Source organism: Seriola lalandi, unplaced genomic scaffold, assembly GCF_002814215.2.
Source record: "Seriola lalandi dorsalis isolate HSWRI2012SDOR001 ecotype SW California unplaced genomic scaffold, Sedor1 jcf7180002054890, whole genome shotgun sequence".
Classification (NCBI taxonomy): Eukaryota; Metazoa; Chordata; class Actinopteri; order Carangiformes; family Carangidae; genus Seriola; species Seriola lalandi.
This window is the reverse complement of record NW_019525442.1, coordinates 641,356-654,357: the sequence shown is the minus strand read 5'-3', so window position 1 is coordinate 654,357 and position 13,002 is coordinate 641,356. Positions and strand designations below refer to the sequence as shown.

The following is a 13,002-nucleotide window of genomic DNA, read 5'->3' as shown; positions in this document are numbered from 1 at the left end:
AGGAAGGAAATGTTACTCTCTTAATGAGTGCAAACAGTCAAACAGTGTTGTCCTGTATGCCAATATCAGCCGAATGGTTCATCATGTGGGAGACTCCTTTTCTATGAGCAGTCAAGTTCACTAGATTTAGAGGATTGAGGAGAGACGGGCAAGAGAAAGACAAGAAAAGACATAATAACAATGGGCATGGAAATAGCAGGTGCCCAGAAATAGTCACACATCTTTATCCTCAATGAATTAAACCTGTGAGGGGTAGACATACAGTATATATGGTGTCTAACTAACTGTAGTGAGGACCATCTTTTTGGATTCCACTAAAACTCAGAGAATCATGTCAAACAGTCTTATCACCTCTGATCATAAAAGCGTCTGAATTAACATTGGCCAGACAAGAAACTGCCCCTCTCCAATTTGAAGAGGCAGATGTTTTGATAATAAAACTAACAGCGGGATGTGAAACCACTTTGTGACGATTTGGGGTCATCCCAGCTGCGGATCGCAGGAATATAACATATAAGGTGAAAGTACTCGTGAAGCAGAGGCTGATGTTTTATTCAACAAACTGAAATATATTTCACATAGGAAAAAAAAATCATCAGAACTAAACACATAATGATCTGCAGTCTCTCTCAGTCTCTTTCTCTGTCTGTCACAAACACACACAAACACTTGCACTCTCCCTCCTCTCGCTCACACACCCGATGAACACCTCACTGATGGTGGAGGTGAACACAGAAGCCACAGCTGGACGGTCCACCGTCAGAGTTTTAGCATTCAGTGTTTAGCAGGCCCAGCATGCACCTGTTGGTCACGCAACATGGCAGCTGTGTTTGATTTGGGATACCTGCCATGGTCACCAGGCTGTCCGTCAAATCAACAGCTCCTTCTCTGCTGCAGCTGCTGATTTAGCTCTTTTCATTTGCTGTGTTCTCACACAGTAAGTCATAACTTCATCTGACTTTTTTCTGTAATGATTTTGACTTCAAATGTTGAATAAAAAAAATATTTGAGAGTGAAATTAATCACTTCATCAAGTTCACATAAGACAGTGTTGTCACAGTAACAACAATACATTTAACTTGTTACTTACACCCCTACATACGATTTGCTGCCATAATAATAGAGGCAAATATGACAATATATTAGCATAGAAAACACAAGGGGAGGCAAAACAGAATCTTGAGGATTTCCATATATAACCTTTGCAATGGAAAAATCCAAATTGGACAATAGAACCTGACAGTTACATGAGTGTATAGTTGTTTGTTTTCTGAACTCTTTGATTTTCTCTGATTCTCTTCATGTATTTTTGTATTTCTCTCTAGCTGGTGTGTCAAGAGAGGCTGGAGGAAGTTTGACGTCTCTGTTGGTTCAGCCAATCTCTGCCTTCCTGGCCAAGACGTTACTGTCCTCTCCCTCCACAGGGCAGGGAGGCTCCTGTATTCCTCTGGCCATGTCTCCCAACACAGGTACTCAGTTGCTGGAGTCTAATTATCAGTTATGTATTCACAAGTATGAGCACTTTTTATCAGTTGAATCGTACGCTGTACAGTACATAATGATTGAACAATTACAACAATTATAAATGGACATATTGTTCTGTACTTTCAGGCTACTGTATTGTAGTTTCAGTTGTACAGTGTTATCTCTGTTGCAGCAAGTAGGGAATTTGTCTGTTCGGCCTGTATGTGCTTTGTGGACACCATGTCCTCAGTGTCTTGTGGGGGGCACTCGAAAGACAAAGAGGCCAGAGTCACTGATCCAAACCATTCTGGCCTTGTACCACCAGAGTGAGAATTCTATCCCTGTTTGAAGGAGTAAGTGTTCTTGTTGGGTGTTGAACTTCACCGAAGTTGTACCCTGAACTGTTTTTGATGTTCAAGGCTGAAATCCTTTTGTAAAGTTAAATATGTTTGTGACAGAAGATTGAACATCTGCTTTTAGCAAATGAAAATAATGAGTTACCTCCACTGAGTAAATATGAAGGAGAAGCTTAAATATCCAGGAGTTTGGAGTAAAACTACTGTTCGTTTGCAGTGAAGAGACCCAGCTGAGGGTCTGGTTAAGATATCCCTAGGATGCAGTTCGGTGGATTTATGCCAGACATATGAATACATATATGTGCATATTAAAGGTCCCATATTGTAGAGAGTTAGATTTCCATGTCTTTTTTATTATAAAGCATGTCGAGGTGCTGTACTGGTCCACACAGATTGTCCAGCAGCCGAAGAGAATTAGATCCACTCCTGCATTGGACCTTAGCGCTTCAACACAGCGGAGGGTCACCTGCCAGACAATCCAGTGGTTTGCGCTGGAACCAGACCTAAGGCTCTGGCATATAGCTCCAGAGAAAATCCGAATTTGACCGTCTTTTAAGCTCATTTCACTGCTGACTGACCATCGCCACTACTGGTTGGCTTTACCAATTTACAGTAGTAGGATATCTGCTACCTGTGGTTGGCTGGGCTGTGCACCACTCAGGAAACGGTCAGCCAATCAGACCTGTTGTTGCTAAATCTCCACAAAGAAGGCTGAGGGATGATGAGTAAAACTACACAGAGATGGTTTTTGGGACTTAAAACGGCACATATTTCTTCTCATGGATATCAAAACAGTAAAATACTGAATGCCTCAGGATTGTCCAGGAGGAGCTGTATGGAAGGGCTGGGGAGAGGAATGTCTGGACTGCTTTGCTTAGACTGCTGTCAGGTTGGATGAATGGATGAATGAAACAGAAAGCGATTCTATTCGTGTCTATTTGTGTGTGCATGTCAAATTCATGTAAAGTTTCTCACCTCACTTCCTTGACTTAGCTCCCTTTCCTCATCACTAGCTGGCTCTTGTTTTCACCCTTAGTCACCCCTTTATTTACCTGATTACATTCTCCTGATCACACCCTTATTTATCGACCGCATTCCCTATCACTCACTTTCTGCTTCACATGGTGCGGCAGTTCTGACACAGTCTGTGTGTGTGTGTGTGTGTGTGTGTGTGTGTGTGTGTGTTTTTTTCTCCCCTATATGTGATAAAAATGCATTTCCTTTGAGTTTAGAGAAAACAAACCTTTGTTCGGAGGATTGCCGTTTCATGGCTTTATTTCTGGGCATTCTGATCCGATGCCCAGGATGACAGTCACCTTTGGATTCTGAACCTCCTAATCTACAAAGATAAAACATTCAATTAACAAGTGTTAGTCATGATATCAGTCTTGATCATATTATCATCTGTCCTCCTGCTGCAATCCATTTGCAAGCTTTGTAGTGATCCCTTTCAGTCACATTGAGGACAGCACCAGGGCTCGTCACTCTTATGTGTCTATAATGACACTACAGATGCCCCTTTTTAAATTTGATTCAGACTAGAGTTGAAACAATTATTTGATTAATTAATTAGCCAATCAAAAGAAATTGATTTATTAATATTTGAAGTGATGCTTTCAGTCCCTGTGGGGATTTGCTCTCTCTGTTTTATGTAATTGTAATCTAAATATCTTTGTCAGATGTACTTTACATATACACACATGACAGTTGTTTGCACTATTACTCACACTTCATGTATATTGCTTGTCTTTTATATAATCTGTATAATGCTTCACAGTATATTGTGCATTGTCTGTACATACTATGTACACTGTTTCTATTGAATAGTGTAAATTGCTTGAGAGTGACCGACGGCCTGAACCAAATTCATTGTGTGTGTCAACATACGTGGTGACTTAATCTGATTCTGATCATATGCAGGCATTGCAGTCTTGGATATGTAGGTGAGAGCACTAAAAGCCAAGAAAAAACAAAGCATTATCATGAAAAAAGTTCAAATCGCAGGTTTAGTGTCTCAATACATCAATATACCGTATGTCTGAGCTTCTGTTTTCTGCGTCACTCTCCTCAAAGTGAATCACCGTTACTGCCCACCTGTACTAGCACATCAGTCACTCTCTATTGTGAGTCATGGAGATCATAACCTGGAATATCCAGCTTTACCGCCTTAGATGAGTCACAGATTTGACCCGACTGCCTCATCTCCACTGTGGCTCTGATTTCAGAAGCAGTATGTTTTCATGCAACTTCACTTTCTTTCTCTTTCTTTCTTTCTTTCTTACTTTCTTTCTCTCTCTAACTCTGTTTCACTGACATTTCATCAAGAAACTTTACATGACGGACAGATATTACCCCAAAGACAGAACTATCTCACCCAGAAAAATGTTTATGTAAAAATGTTTTATCATGTTTGTTTGTTGAACTTTATTTTAGTTGTTTTTTTCTTCTGTTGCAGCTGGACTGTATTTCCCCATATGAATGCACTCAATGCTCGAAGCGGGCCGTACGCAGTACCGGCCCTTCTTTATTTTAGTCTTTGGCGTACTGTTACTTTTTCTTGTGTACCGGCACTTCTCATGAGCTGCCGGTACTCTTTCTACCATCTCCATTTCAGGTTCTGGGCGATTCGTATTGACTAGGGGGTTGGCAGATCAATCCCAAAATATCAATACTTTCAAAATAAGGTCTTACTTTTTGAAAGATGGATTCTAGCGTCAATAGTATTGATACCGGTTTCAGATTCTCTCTTCTGTGTTGGGCTCATTTCAGAGTAGTGCTGTCTTTGCAAACAATGTTCCACTGTTGTGGAGACAAATAAGTGCACACACTCTGTGTCACTGCTGTTGTCATGTCGTGCGCACTCAAGCACGAATCGATGTGCAGTTCACCACACAGCGCACCTGCGCCATTCCGACCACAGTGTAGCTCGTCACTGGTTCACATGGTTGAGCGCATGTCATTTATGTTCAGTTCCTACCGCAGCAGCCTGGGATGGAATCCAGCTCGGGCCATTTTCCGCATGTGACCCCCCCCTCCCCCTGTCTCTCTCTTAACTTTCCTGTCTCTCTCTCTCTCTCTCTCTCTCTCTCTCTCTCTCTCTCTCTCTCTCTCTCTCTCTCTCTCCCTCTCTCTCACTCACTATGTCATTAGAAAAATACAAAAATGCCCAAAAATTAAACTTTGAAAAATGAGTGCAGTGATGAAATAAAAGTACTGTCATCCATTTAGCACTTTTTTTTTCTTTTTTTTTTTTTTTAAGTGCTGCATGAATGAAGCCACTTTTTGTTCTGCTTCTCTTACTACACACGTGCTTCAGTTGGGAATCAACCCCGGGTCTCACAGGTAGCAGGTATAAATTCTACCATCCTTAAAATTATTGCTGACCTTTGGCAAGTCATTTAGTGGTCATTCAAATATATTAAGATTTAGCCTACTGATGATGCATATACCTCATAAATCATGACACTGCTCTCCCTACATGAAAATACATGAGCCACAAAAGAATGAACTCAGCAGAACTCAACCTGTTCTCTGTTTTAATGAATGTTTTATTTTACCAGGATATGATAACCCACACGGACATTTGATCATGGAGATTACATGGTTACCAGTGGAACATGTGGTGACATCCTTGATAAAGTTCTTTTTCCCAGGATGAGGATGAGTATAATAGTTAGCTTTGGTCATATTTTTAAATGTAGCACATCCTTTGCATTTATAGCATCCATTTGGAAGAGGCTTTAACAAAGGCCTTTGTTTTGTGTCAGCATGTACCGGGCTATCTCTTAGTTCACGTCCTCTTTGAAAGACTGGTACTTCAAGACTTAATGGTAGTTCTTTCAAATCCATGGATATGGACACTATATTGAGAGACATACCAAAAGGAGAATAATTGTCCCACACCTGTGCACACACGATGAGCGGAGCATTATCTATTAAAAATCATTGTTGTAAGAATTGTTTTTGTTGAGAATACTTTTGACAAAGGTCCAGAAGGACTGAAAAGTTAGTATGATCAATGGATTGTGACACTGAACAAGAGCAGTGTGCATGATTTTCTCAATGACGTGAAGTGAAGTGACACTTTCCAGTGCACCTGCATCGAAGGTAGTTGGATGTGTGAATATAAGTTTTGAAAAAAGCAGCTGATTTTTAAAAGCAAAATTGAGATAGTTGCTTTCATAATGTTTTTTTTGCCCTCTATCCTGATCCAAGGGCCCTAGTACTGAGTATGTTTATGATAAACACTGCACACTTAGCTGTAGCGTTCATTAAAAATAGTAAAGACTTTTAGCCAGATTTGTTAAACAAGGGGATATTTTTTGCATCAAAATAAGAAGATGCAAGCGTGGCATAAAGGTTTTGAAAGGAGTTACAGGGTCTCACTGCCCTCTGAGAGCTCACTCCAAGTTAAAGGTACAACATGTAAGAATGTGAAGGAATTTACATGTATTAATCACTTCATATTACCAATGTGTGAATGAATTTTAACCATAATTTAAAAAAAAAGAAAGGGAGACAATCCCGAACCAAAATATAACCATCATTGGCAATGTTTCCTTAGTTTGGAGGGCAGTTAGAAAATGCTGCAAATAATTCAGGATAAAGTGAATTGAAGTGTAGTGTGAGGCATTTTTTGTTGAACATAACAAAGTAGAGATGAGTAACCAACCAGTTTAAAATAACATGATGCCAGGAGTTGGTTTTCTTCCTGTTCTCCCCAACTTTATGAGTCACTAGCCGCCACTGTAGCAAAAGCAAGACATGATATTATTTGTTGTAATATTATCCGCATCACTCACACCCTAGGTTTTCTGATTTTTCATTCAGTTTCCTAGTGTAATTAGGTTTTTGTGCTCTGTGCTTTCAATTTTGTTATTTGTGACAAGCATTCCAGCCATTCCTAGTGTTTTAGCCTGTGACTTTTTCATAGTTTGTTTTTGCCTCTGCCTCTGCCTCGCCCCTTTTGGATTTGTTTGCCTGTCTGACTGCTCTCCTGTGTACTCAACCTTTTTGCCCTAGTGAAGACTCAGATTTTCAGAAACCTGTTTCTGCCTTGAGTCATAGCAGCAGCAGTAGTAGCAGGTGAGTCCGAAGGAAACGAACAAAATATGATTTTGATACATGGCCGCAAAGTGGGCAAAGGGACAAGGTCGCGATAGAAGGATGAGTCAACAGAATATTAAACAAAACATTGGAGACCACTGCTCTCTTACTAATTTCTTCTAACTTTCACCACGGTTTGTTTTAATCATGACGACAGTCATCCCTTAAACTGAACCAAGTTGTAATTTAAACCATAATGATAACAAAGGACGCCTTAACCTCCACAAAACAGTCGATGTTAAGGCCCCCTTTGGTTTAAACCCAAACTACATTTCATTGACCCTCACTTACCAGGTTATTAAGCTAACCAAACCTTTACCACAGCAGTTTTGGAATGATTTTCAACACTTTTGGTTGGTATTTTGTCACTTGATTTGGAGGACTTGTTGACAAACTGTACCAAGTAATAGGAACATTAAAGATTGCAATAACTGCTGTCATGGTGACATTATCATCCTGGAATTCATCTTTAGAGTCTGTTTAGTTTCTGAATGCTGCTTCAGAAGCTTTTCCACTTTCCAAGCCACAAAGTAATAGCCCTTAGCAACTTCAATCCAGAGTATTCTGGTATTGAGCTTCAAGAGCCTATATCTGTTGACCCTAAGTGCAGATAAAGGAAAAGCAATAGGAATAAAGGTAAGGAGGCATGCAGAGATAACATTTAGTCTATATGTTATAGGCAGTTGTACCTGTCGCCCGGCAGGCTGGTCAGTGACTCGTGTAGAGTGTTTCTCTGACTGCATTATTTCATGTCTCTCCTTACACTGTGCAGTCTAAAAAAAGCCTCCAAAAAAGATTAGCAGTCATAGGAACTTTATATATAGACCTGCTCTCTAACCCTCCTTTTATTACGTTCCTGTTTTTACTGTAGTTGTATACCGTCCTTGCTCTTGTTATTTTGTGCTGTTTAATTACTTGAACTATTTTTTTATTGCAGTACAGATTTGATTGCCTTGAAATGCGACTTGGCTCTTGGGTGAGCCTCTTGGTTAGGTCATCATAAATGAGATGCGGTTGTTAATTAACCTATTGCGAAAGAGGTCAGAGAAGAGATGCAGGGATGAGCTCTTACTGTAGGAACTACCGAGACCTTCTTCCACACAACAGGAGAATTAATAGATTAAATGAAAAGAGATATTTTCTTGATTTCTTGATCATTCTCGACGGTTGTTTCCACAATCCTCCGACTAAAACATGAAAGGATTGGGGAAGGATATTACTGGCCCACAGAGCATGAATGGTAATAAAATGCTTGTGAAAAAATGACCCTCTTCATAGAAGCACTCTTCCTATGAAGGACAGAAATCAGCAAGTGCAACATTCTTTACCACCAAAGGTTTGTCTCCTTTTAAGAACCCACATATAGATTGAAACACAAACCAGACTAAGAGTGTACAGAGGGTGTGTAAGAGAAAGAGAGAGATGAGATTGATAGAATATTAAGGTAATCACTACTTTTAAGAGTGTAAATCGCCTTTTATCTCAGTCCCCTCACAGCAGGACTCCTCCACTCTGCCACCAGCTCCTTCCCTCCCTCATTCTTAGTGCTCTGTCTTTCACTTAAGCCTCCACTCACTCATCCCCCTCCCTCCATCCTTCCCCACCATTTTTTTTTTTTTTTGGGGGGCCTTAGTTGCCCCATTGTATGTGTGTATGGTCTGTCCGTTTCCATTTATTCCCCAATAAATCCAAGCAGCTGGTCACTGACTGGAACACTGCTTTCTGCTGTTTCCCATGTTGCACAGATAAGTCACACACACACACACACACACACACACACACACACACACACACACACACACACACACATGGCCTGTCACTGTTATGCACCCATGCTGCCTGAGTGAGTCACACAGACAATCAATGATGCACCCCCAAAAACCAGTGGCCTCAGGCATGAGTACAATTGATCCTTCATTGCAGGGGCGGGGGGGGGGGCTGATTGTGCATGCATGTAGTATTCTTGCTCGCTATTGTTTTCACTCATGAGCTTTAAGCCCATGTTGTTAGTAATTTGCAGTATTTATAGAATTATTTCAAAAGATTTCAATACTATTGGATTTTCATGTTTTTCGGTGTCAAATGTTTTCTTGAGCATCTTTTACTTTACACGTACTGTCTTTCCGTGGTATTAACGGTGTGTTTTAAGTCAGCGGATATTGTTTGTGCGTCACACTATCTAAGTACTATGTCAGATGGTGTTCCAGTTCTGGCCAGGGGACTGTGTCGTTTTGGACGTTTCCAATTTCAGCTTGTGTGTATGAGATCTGATGAGAGGCATCTGTGTAGACCGAGTTTAATTTACATCCAGTGGTTCTGCAAGGTAGGCTTCTGTTTTGAAGTGTTTCCATTACATCAAATGAGTTTGAAAAAAGGAGAGAACGGGCACGAGAGAGGGAGAGACAAAAGGGAGGACGGAGAGAGAGGGAAAGCGCAAGAGAGATGTAATCTGTCTCTAATCGATTGGCTGCACCTCTGACCACTCTTGGGATCCCGCTATCATTTGTTTCCATCTGTCTGCCTCCTTTCATTTTTTTCTTTCTTTTTTAATTCCTTTTCTTCTTATTTCTCTCTTTTAATTCCCATTCAATTAAGTCTGGTTGGATTGGTTGGCCATTGGTTAATTGCTCAGGGGGCCTCCGTGGTGACCGCCAGACCTTAAAGAGAAGACACGGCTACCCTTACAGTAGTCTCAGCACTGTGTGTGTGTGTGTGTATGTGTGTGTGTACAAATTTGTGAACCTACTGTATATTATTTTTTATTTTTTGCCTATGTGCATATTTCCAGGGATGTCCAGTTGTAAATATTGTATCTTTTAAAACATTCTTGCTTATTTAAGTTCTATAACTTTGATAGTATCAATTATTATTGTTGTCCTGCATACGTTATATTACTTTTATTATCATTAATCCACACATATGCATTCCTGAAATTGCTAATTTATTTGGAAAAAAAATTGTTGTATTTGCATTTCAGCAGCTACGTATTTTGTGCATTGATGCACTCTTTCTATCTTTCATGTCTATTTGCCCGTCTGAAATAGTACCTTGTGTTCTGTGGTCATGTATTTGTATGTGTGGGAGTGTGTGTTTGTCTGAGAAAGCATGTCCACCTCTCTCATCTCTTCAACCCTTTTAGATTGACTAATTCACTGAACACACCCTGTCCCCATCCGGCCTCGGGGCTTTGGCTCTGACTCTATCTGAGTGGTCTGTCTGTTGACCAGACAATTACCAAGCTCGTCCATCACTACCTCTAGGGTGTGTGGCAAGTCCCTGTTTACTCTGGCAAGGCTGACTGATTGTACACACACATTTACACACTTATACGTGGACATAAACATACACACAGCATTTCTGCTGTCGAGAGCTTCACTGAAGTGGGTATTTGGTGTGTTGACGGGAAGAGTGCAGGGACACAGTCATATTATCCTGCCTGCACACCGTAAACCACCACTTAAGGTCTTGATTGGGTAAGTTGGCTCATCTATAACTCTAAAATGTTTATTTGTGGTTAATTATGGTTTCTGATAGACCTTATTGGCAATAAAATAAGTTGCCAAAGTTTCTTTCGGCTCCTAAAAAATTAACCTTCAGATGAACTGCACTTTACACATTTCATGACCAAATGTGTATTTGTTTGAAACGCAGGCATTTGCTCCCGTTCAGACACAGCAGCATTAATGAGCTCGGCCAGCGATGTGAGACGATGAAGCCAGGCTTGCGGATGGTGTTCCAGTTCATCCTAAAGGTGTTGGATGTAGTTGAGGTCGAGGCACCAAATAGAAAGCGCACTACTGTCTGAAGTGTCACTGTTTGCTGGAGCTTAACTTAATTAGAAGTAGTACAAACCATGAAAACCATACCATAAATAGCAAGTTTCAAAAACACACCAAAAGGTCTTAAACCTTTGACTAGGTTGTGGTTAATTGGAAGCAGATATGAATCTTTAATATTATCCTAAATCAGAAAGTGAAGTGGAGAGGCTAAAGATGCAAGCAGAGTGCCATTCGTCTTTCTGTTGCTTTCGCTCAATCTCGAACACGCACATGCAAACCCACACATTCATCTTAAACCAATTAATGCTGTAGAAAAATCGTAGCTTTTTTCTGAGAAGAAGAATTTGACTTCAGCGAGTCAACTGTGCTTGAATTCCTTCTTTGTCTCATTTTCTTCTATTTCAATTTTTTAACCCATGCAATTCTTTCTTTTTCTCTCTCTCTCTCTCTCTCTCTCTCTCTCTTTCTTTCTCTCTCTCTCACTCACTCACTCACTCACTCACTCACTCAGAACAAATGCCAAAAGTGAAACAAATTTCCATGGCAATTACATCGCAAGACCACGGAGGGAGAGGCGAGCGGAGCAGAACAATTTGAAATGGCTTTATAGAAAGGACTCCGAGGCCCTTTAATTACACCACTATTGATTGCTGTGTGCAGGTTTCCTACATTCGCTGACTGATTTTTCTTCTCAACTCTGCAACAGCCTACCCTGCAGAGAATGAGATGCTTTTGAATTTAGACTCCATGATGACATATCAGCTCTTTTCATTAGGTGTCACTTATGGTTTAAATATATCATTCTGTGGCTGATAAAATCAACTGGCTTTGTTGCAAAATGTGATTAATTTAACTCAAGAAACAAACAAACAAATCCTTACAAGAAGCTTATTGTTTTGGTGCTACATTAAACTGATTTAGATTGTTTGTGTCATCCAAAGTTCAAATAAAATAATGATGAATTCAAATCCTGATCTCCACTCGTCCTAGTCTCTAGCCCTGTTATCATTGTCCTTCTCTCGCCTTCATATTTCCTGTATGAAATCAGGACAGCAACATCGTTATACAACATCGTTTTGAAAGAGCAACCACTAATGTTGAAACTCCAACATTTGGCCAACCGAACAATGATGTAACCTTATCAATTAGTCACGCAGCATTCAGCCAGCCAATAATGTAAGTTGATCACTCACCCAACTTTGTCACTCACTCAGTCAGTCATGGACTTTAAGGGTTCATAGGGCTGGTCCCACTGTTGTGTTCCAGCTAAAAAAAATGTCACATGAATATGACATAAGTGGGCGTCACATCTCTTGCAGTGACACTTGAACCCAGAGTCACAATAGTAAGTGAAATGACAGATCGTTTTGACGTAAAAATTGTTAAGCTCATTAAAATCTTTGGGACAGCTAGCTTGGAAAATCACAGTTACATAGAGCTACACAGCGTTTCATCTAAACTGGGTCGGAAAAACGATAAAAGCTCTCTGGACACATTGTGTTTGTTTGGAAATCCTTTTGTGTTGTAATTGGTCTTGAGCTATTTAGAATGGTAGCATGTTTGGCGTTAAGACATTGGGATGAGTATGTAAATTATTACAGAAAGCACGTTTTTAGAAAGTCTCCCAATTTCCCAATACTCATGAGGATTTGTTAGAAAAAGTTTTTTTTTTTCCATGGTCAGTCATGGATGATATTCCTAGGAGCAGACAGAGGTTAAGTGTCTTGTTTAAGGGCCTGTTTTGGAGGGGGGCAGGGGGAGGACCTATGCCCATGAGAGGCAGCCTGTCTAACCACTCTGGCACCCTGCAGCTTACAAGGGAAATCATGAAATCTACCAGGAGTAAATAGTGCAAAATACTTAGGACAGTGTAGCACTATTGGTCACATCACAATTCGTTTTGGCTTGATACATATGATGAAATTTGGACAGAACCTACCATTGATATTTACTGTTTCACTGTTATTTGACAAGCAACAGGTAGAAAATTGTGTAATTTCGCCATAAAAATAAACAAAGAGGGGCTACGCATAACTGCTTTCACTTTTCATATTTCATTTAACTTGTAGAAATCAGACATATACTGTAGTCTCTTTTTAAATGTTTTCATCATAGCTTAAAACTTAACTCAGAGTCACCTCTTACCTGTAGAAAACAGCCCAATCTGTAAACCCATTCATCATGAAGGGGAATTACTCTATGACAAATCTCTCTCGGTGCGTACGTCTGCAGATTGAATACACAAATGGGCCACATGTTCCATCCCTGCTCTTTAGCCAAAGTCATTTGTGCCAATG

The 13,002-nt window shown here is 40.2% G+C and overlaps 1 protein-coding gene across 1 annotated transcript in view; it reads left to right on the top strand.

The window, feature by feature from the left end:
• The window catches only part of naaladl2 (N-acetylated alpha-linked acidic dipeptidase like 2), a 367,789-nt gene that overhangs the window by 227,209 nt on the left and 127,578 nt on the right, over positions 1–13,002 (top strand). Inside the window, exon 9 of the mRNA XM_087180108.1 lies at positions 1,326–1,469. Within this exon, the coding sequence (XP_087036234.1) occupies positions 1,326–1,469 (144 nt within the window). The remainder of the gene's footprint in view (positions 1–1,325; positions 1,470–13,002) is intronic.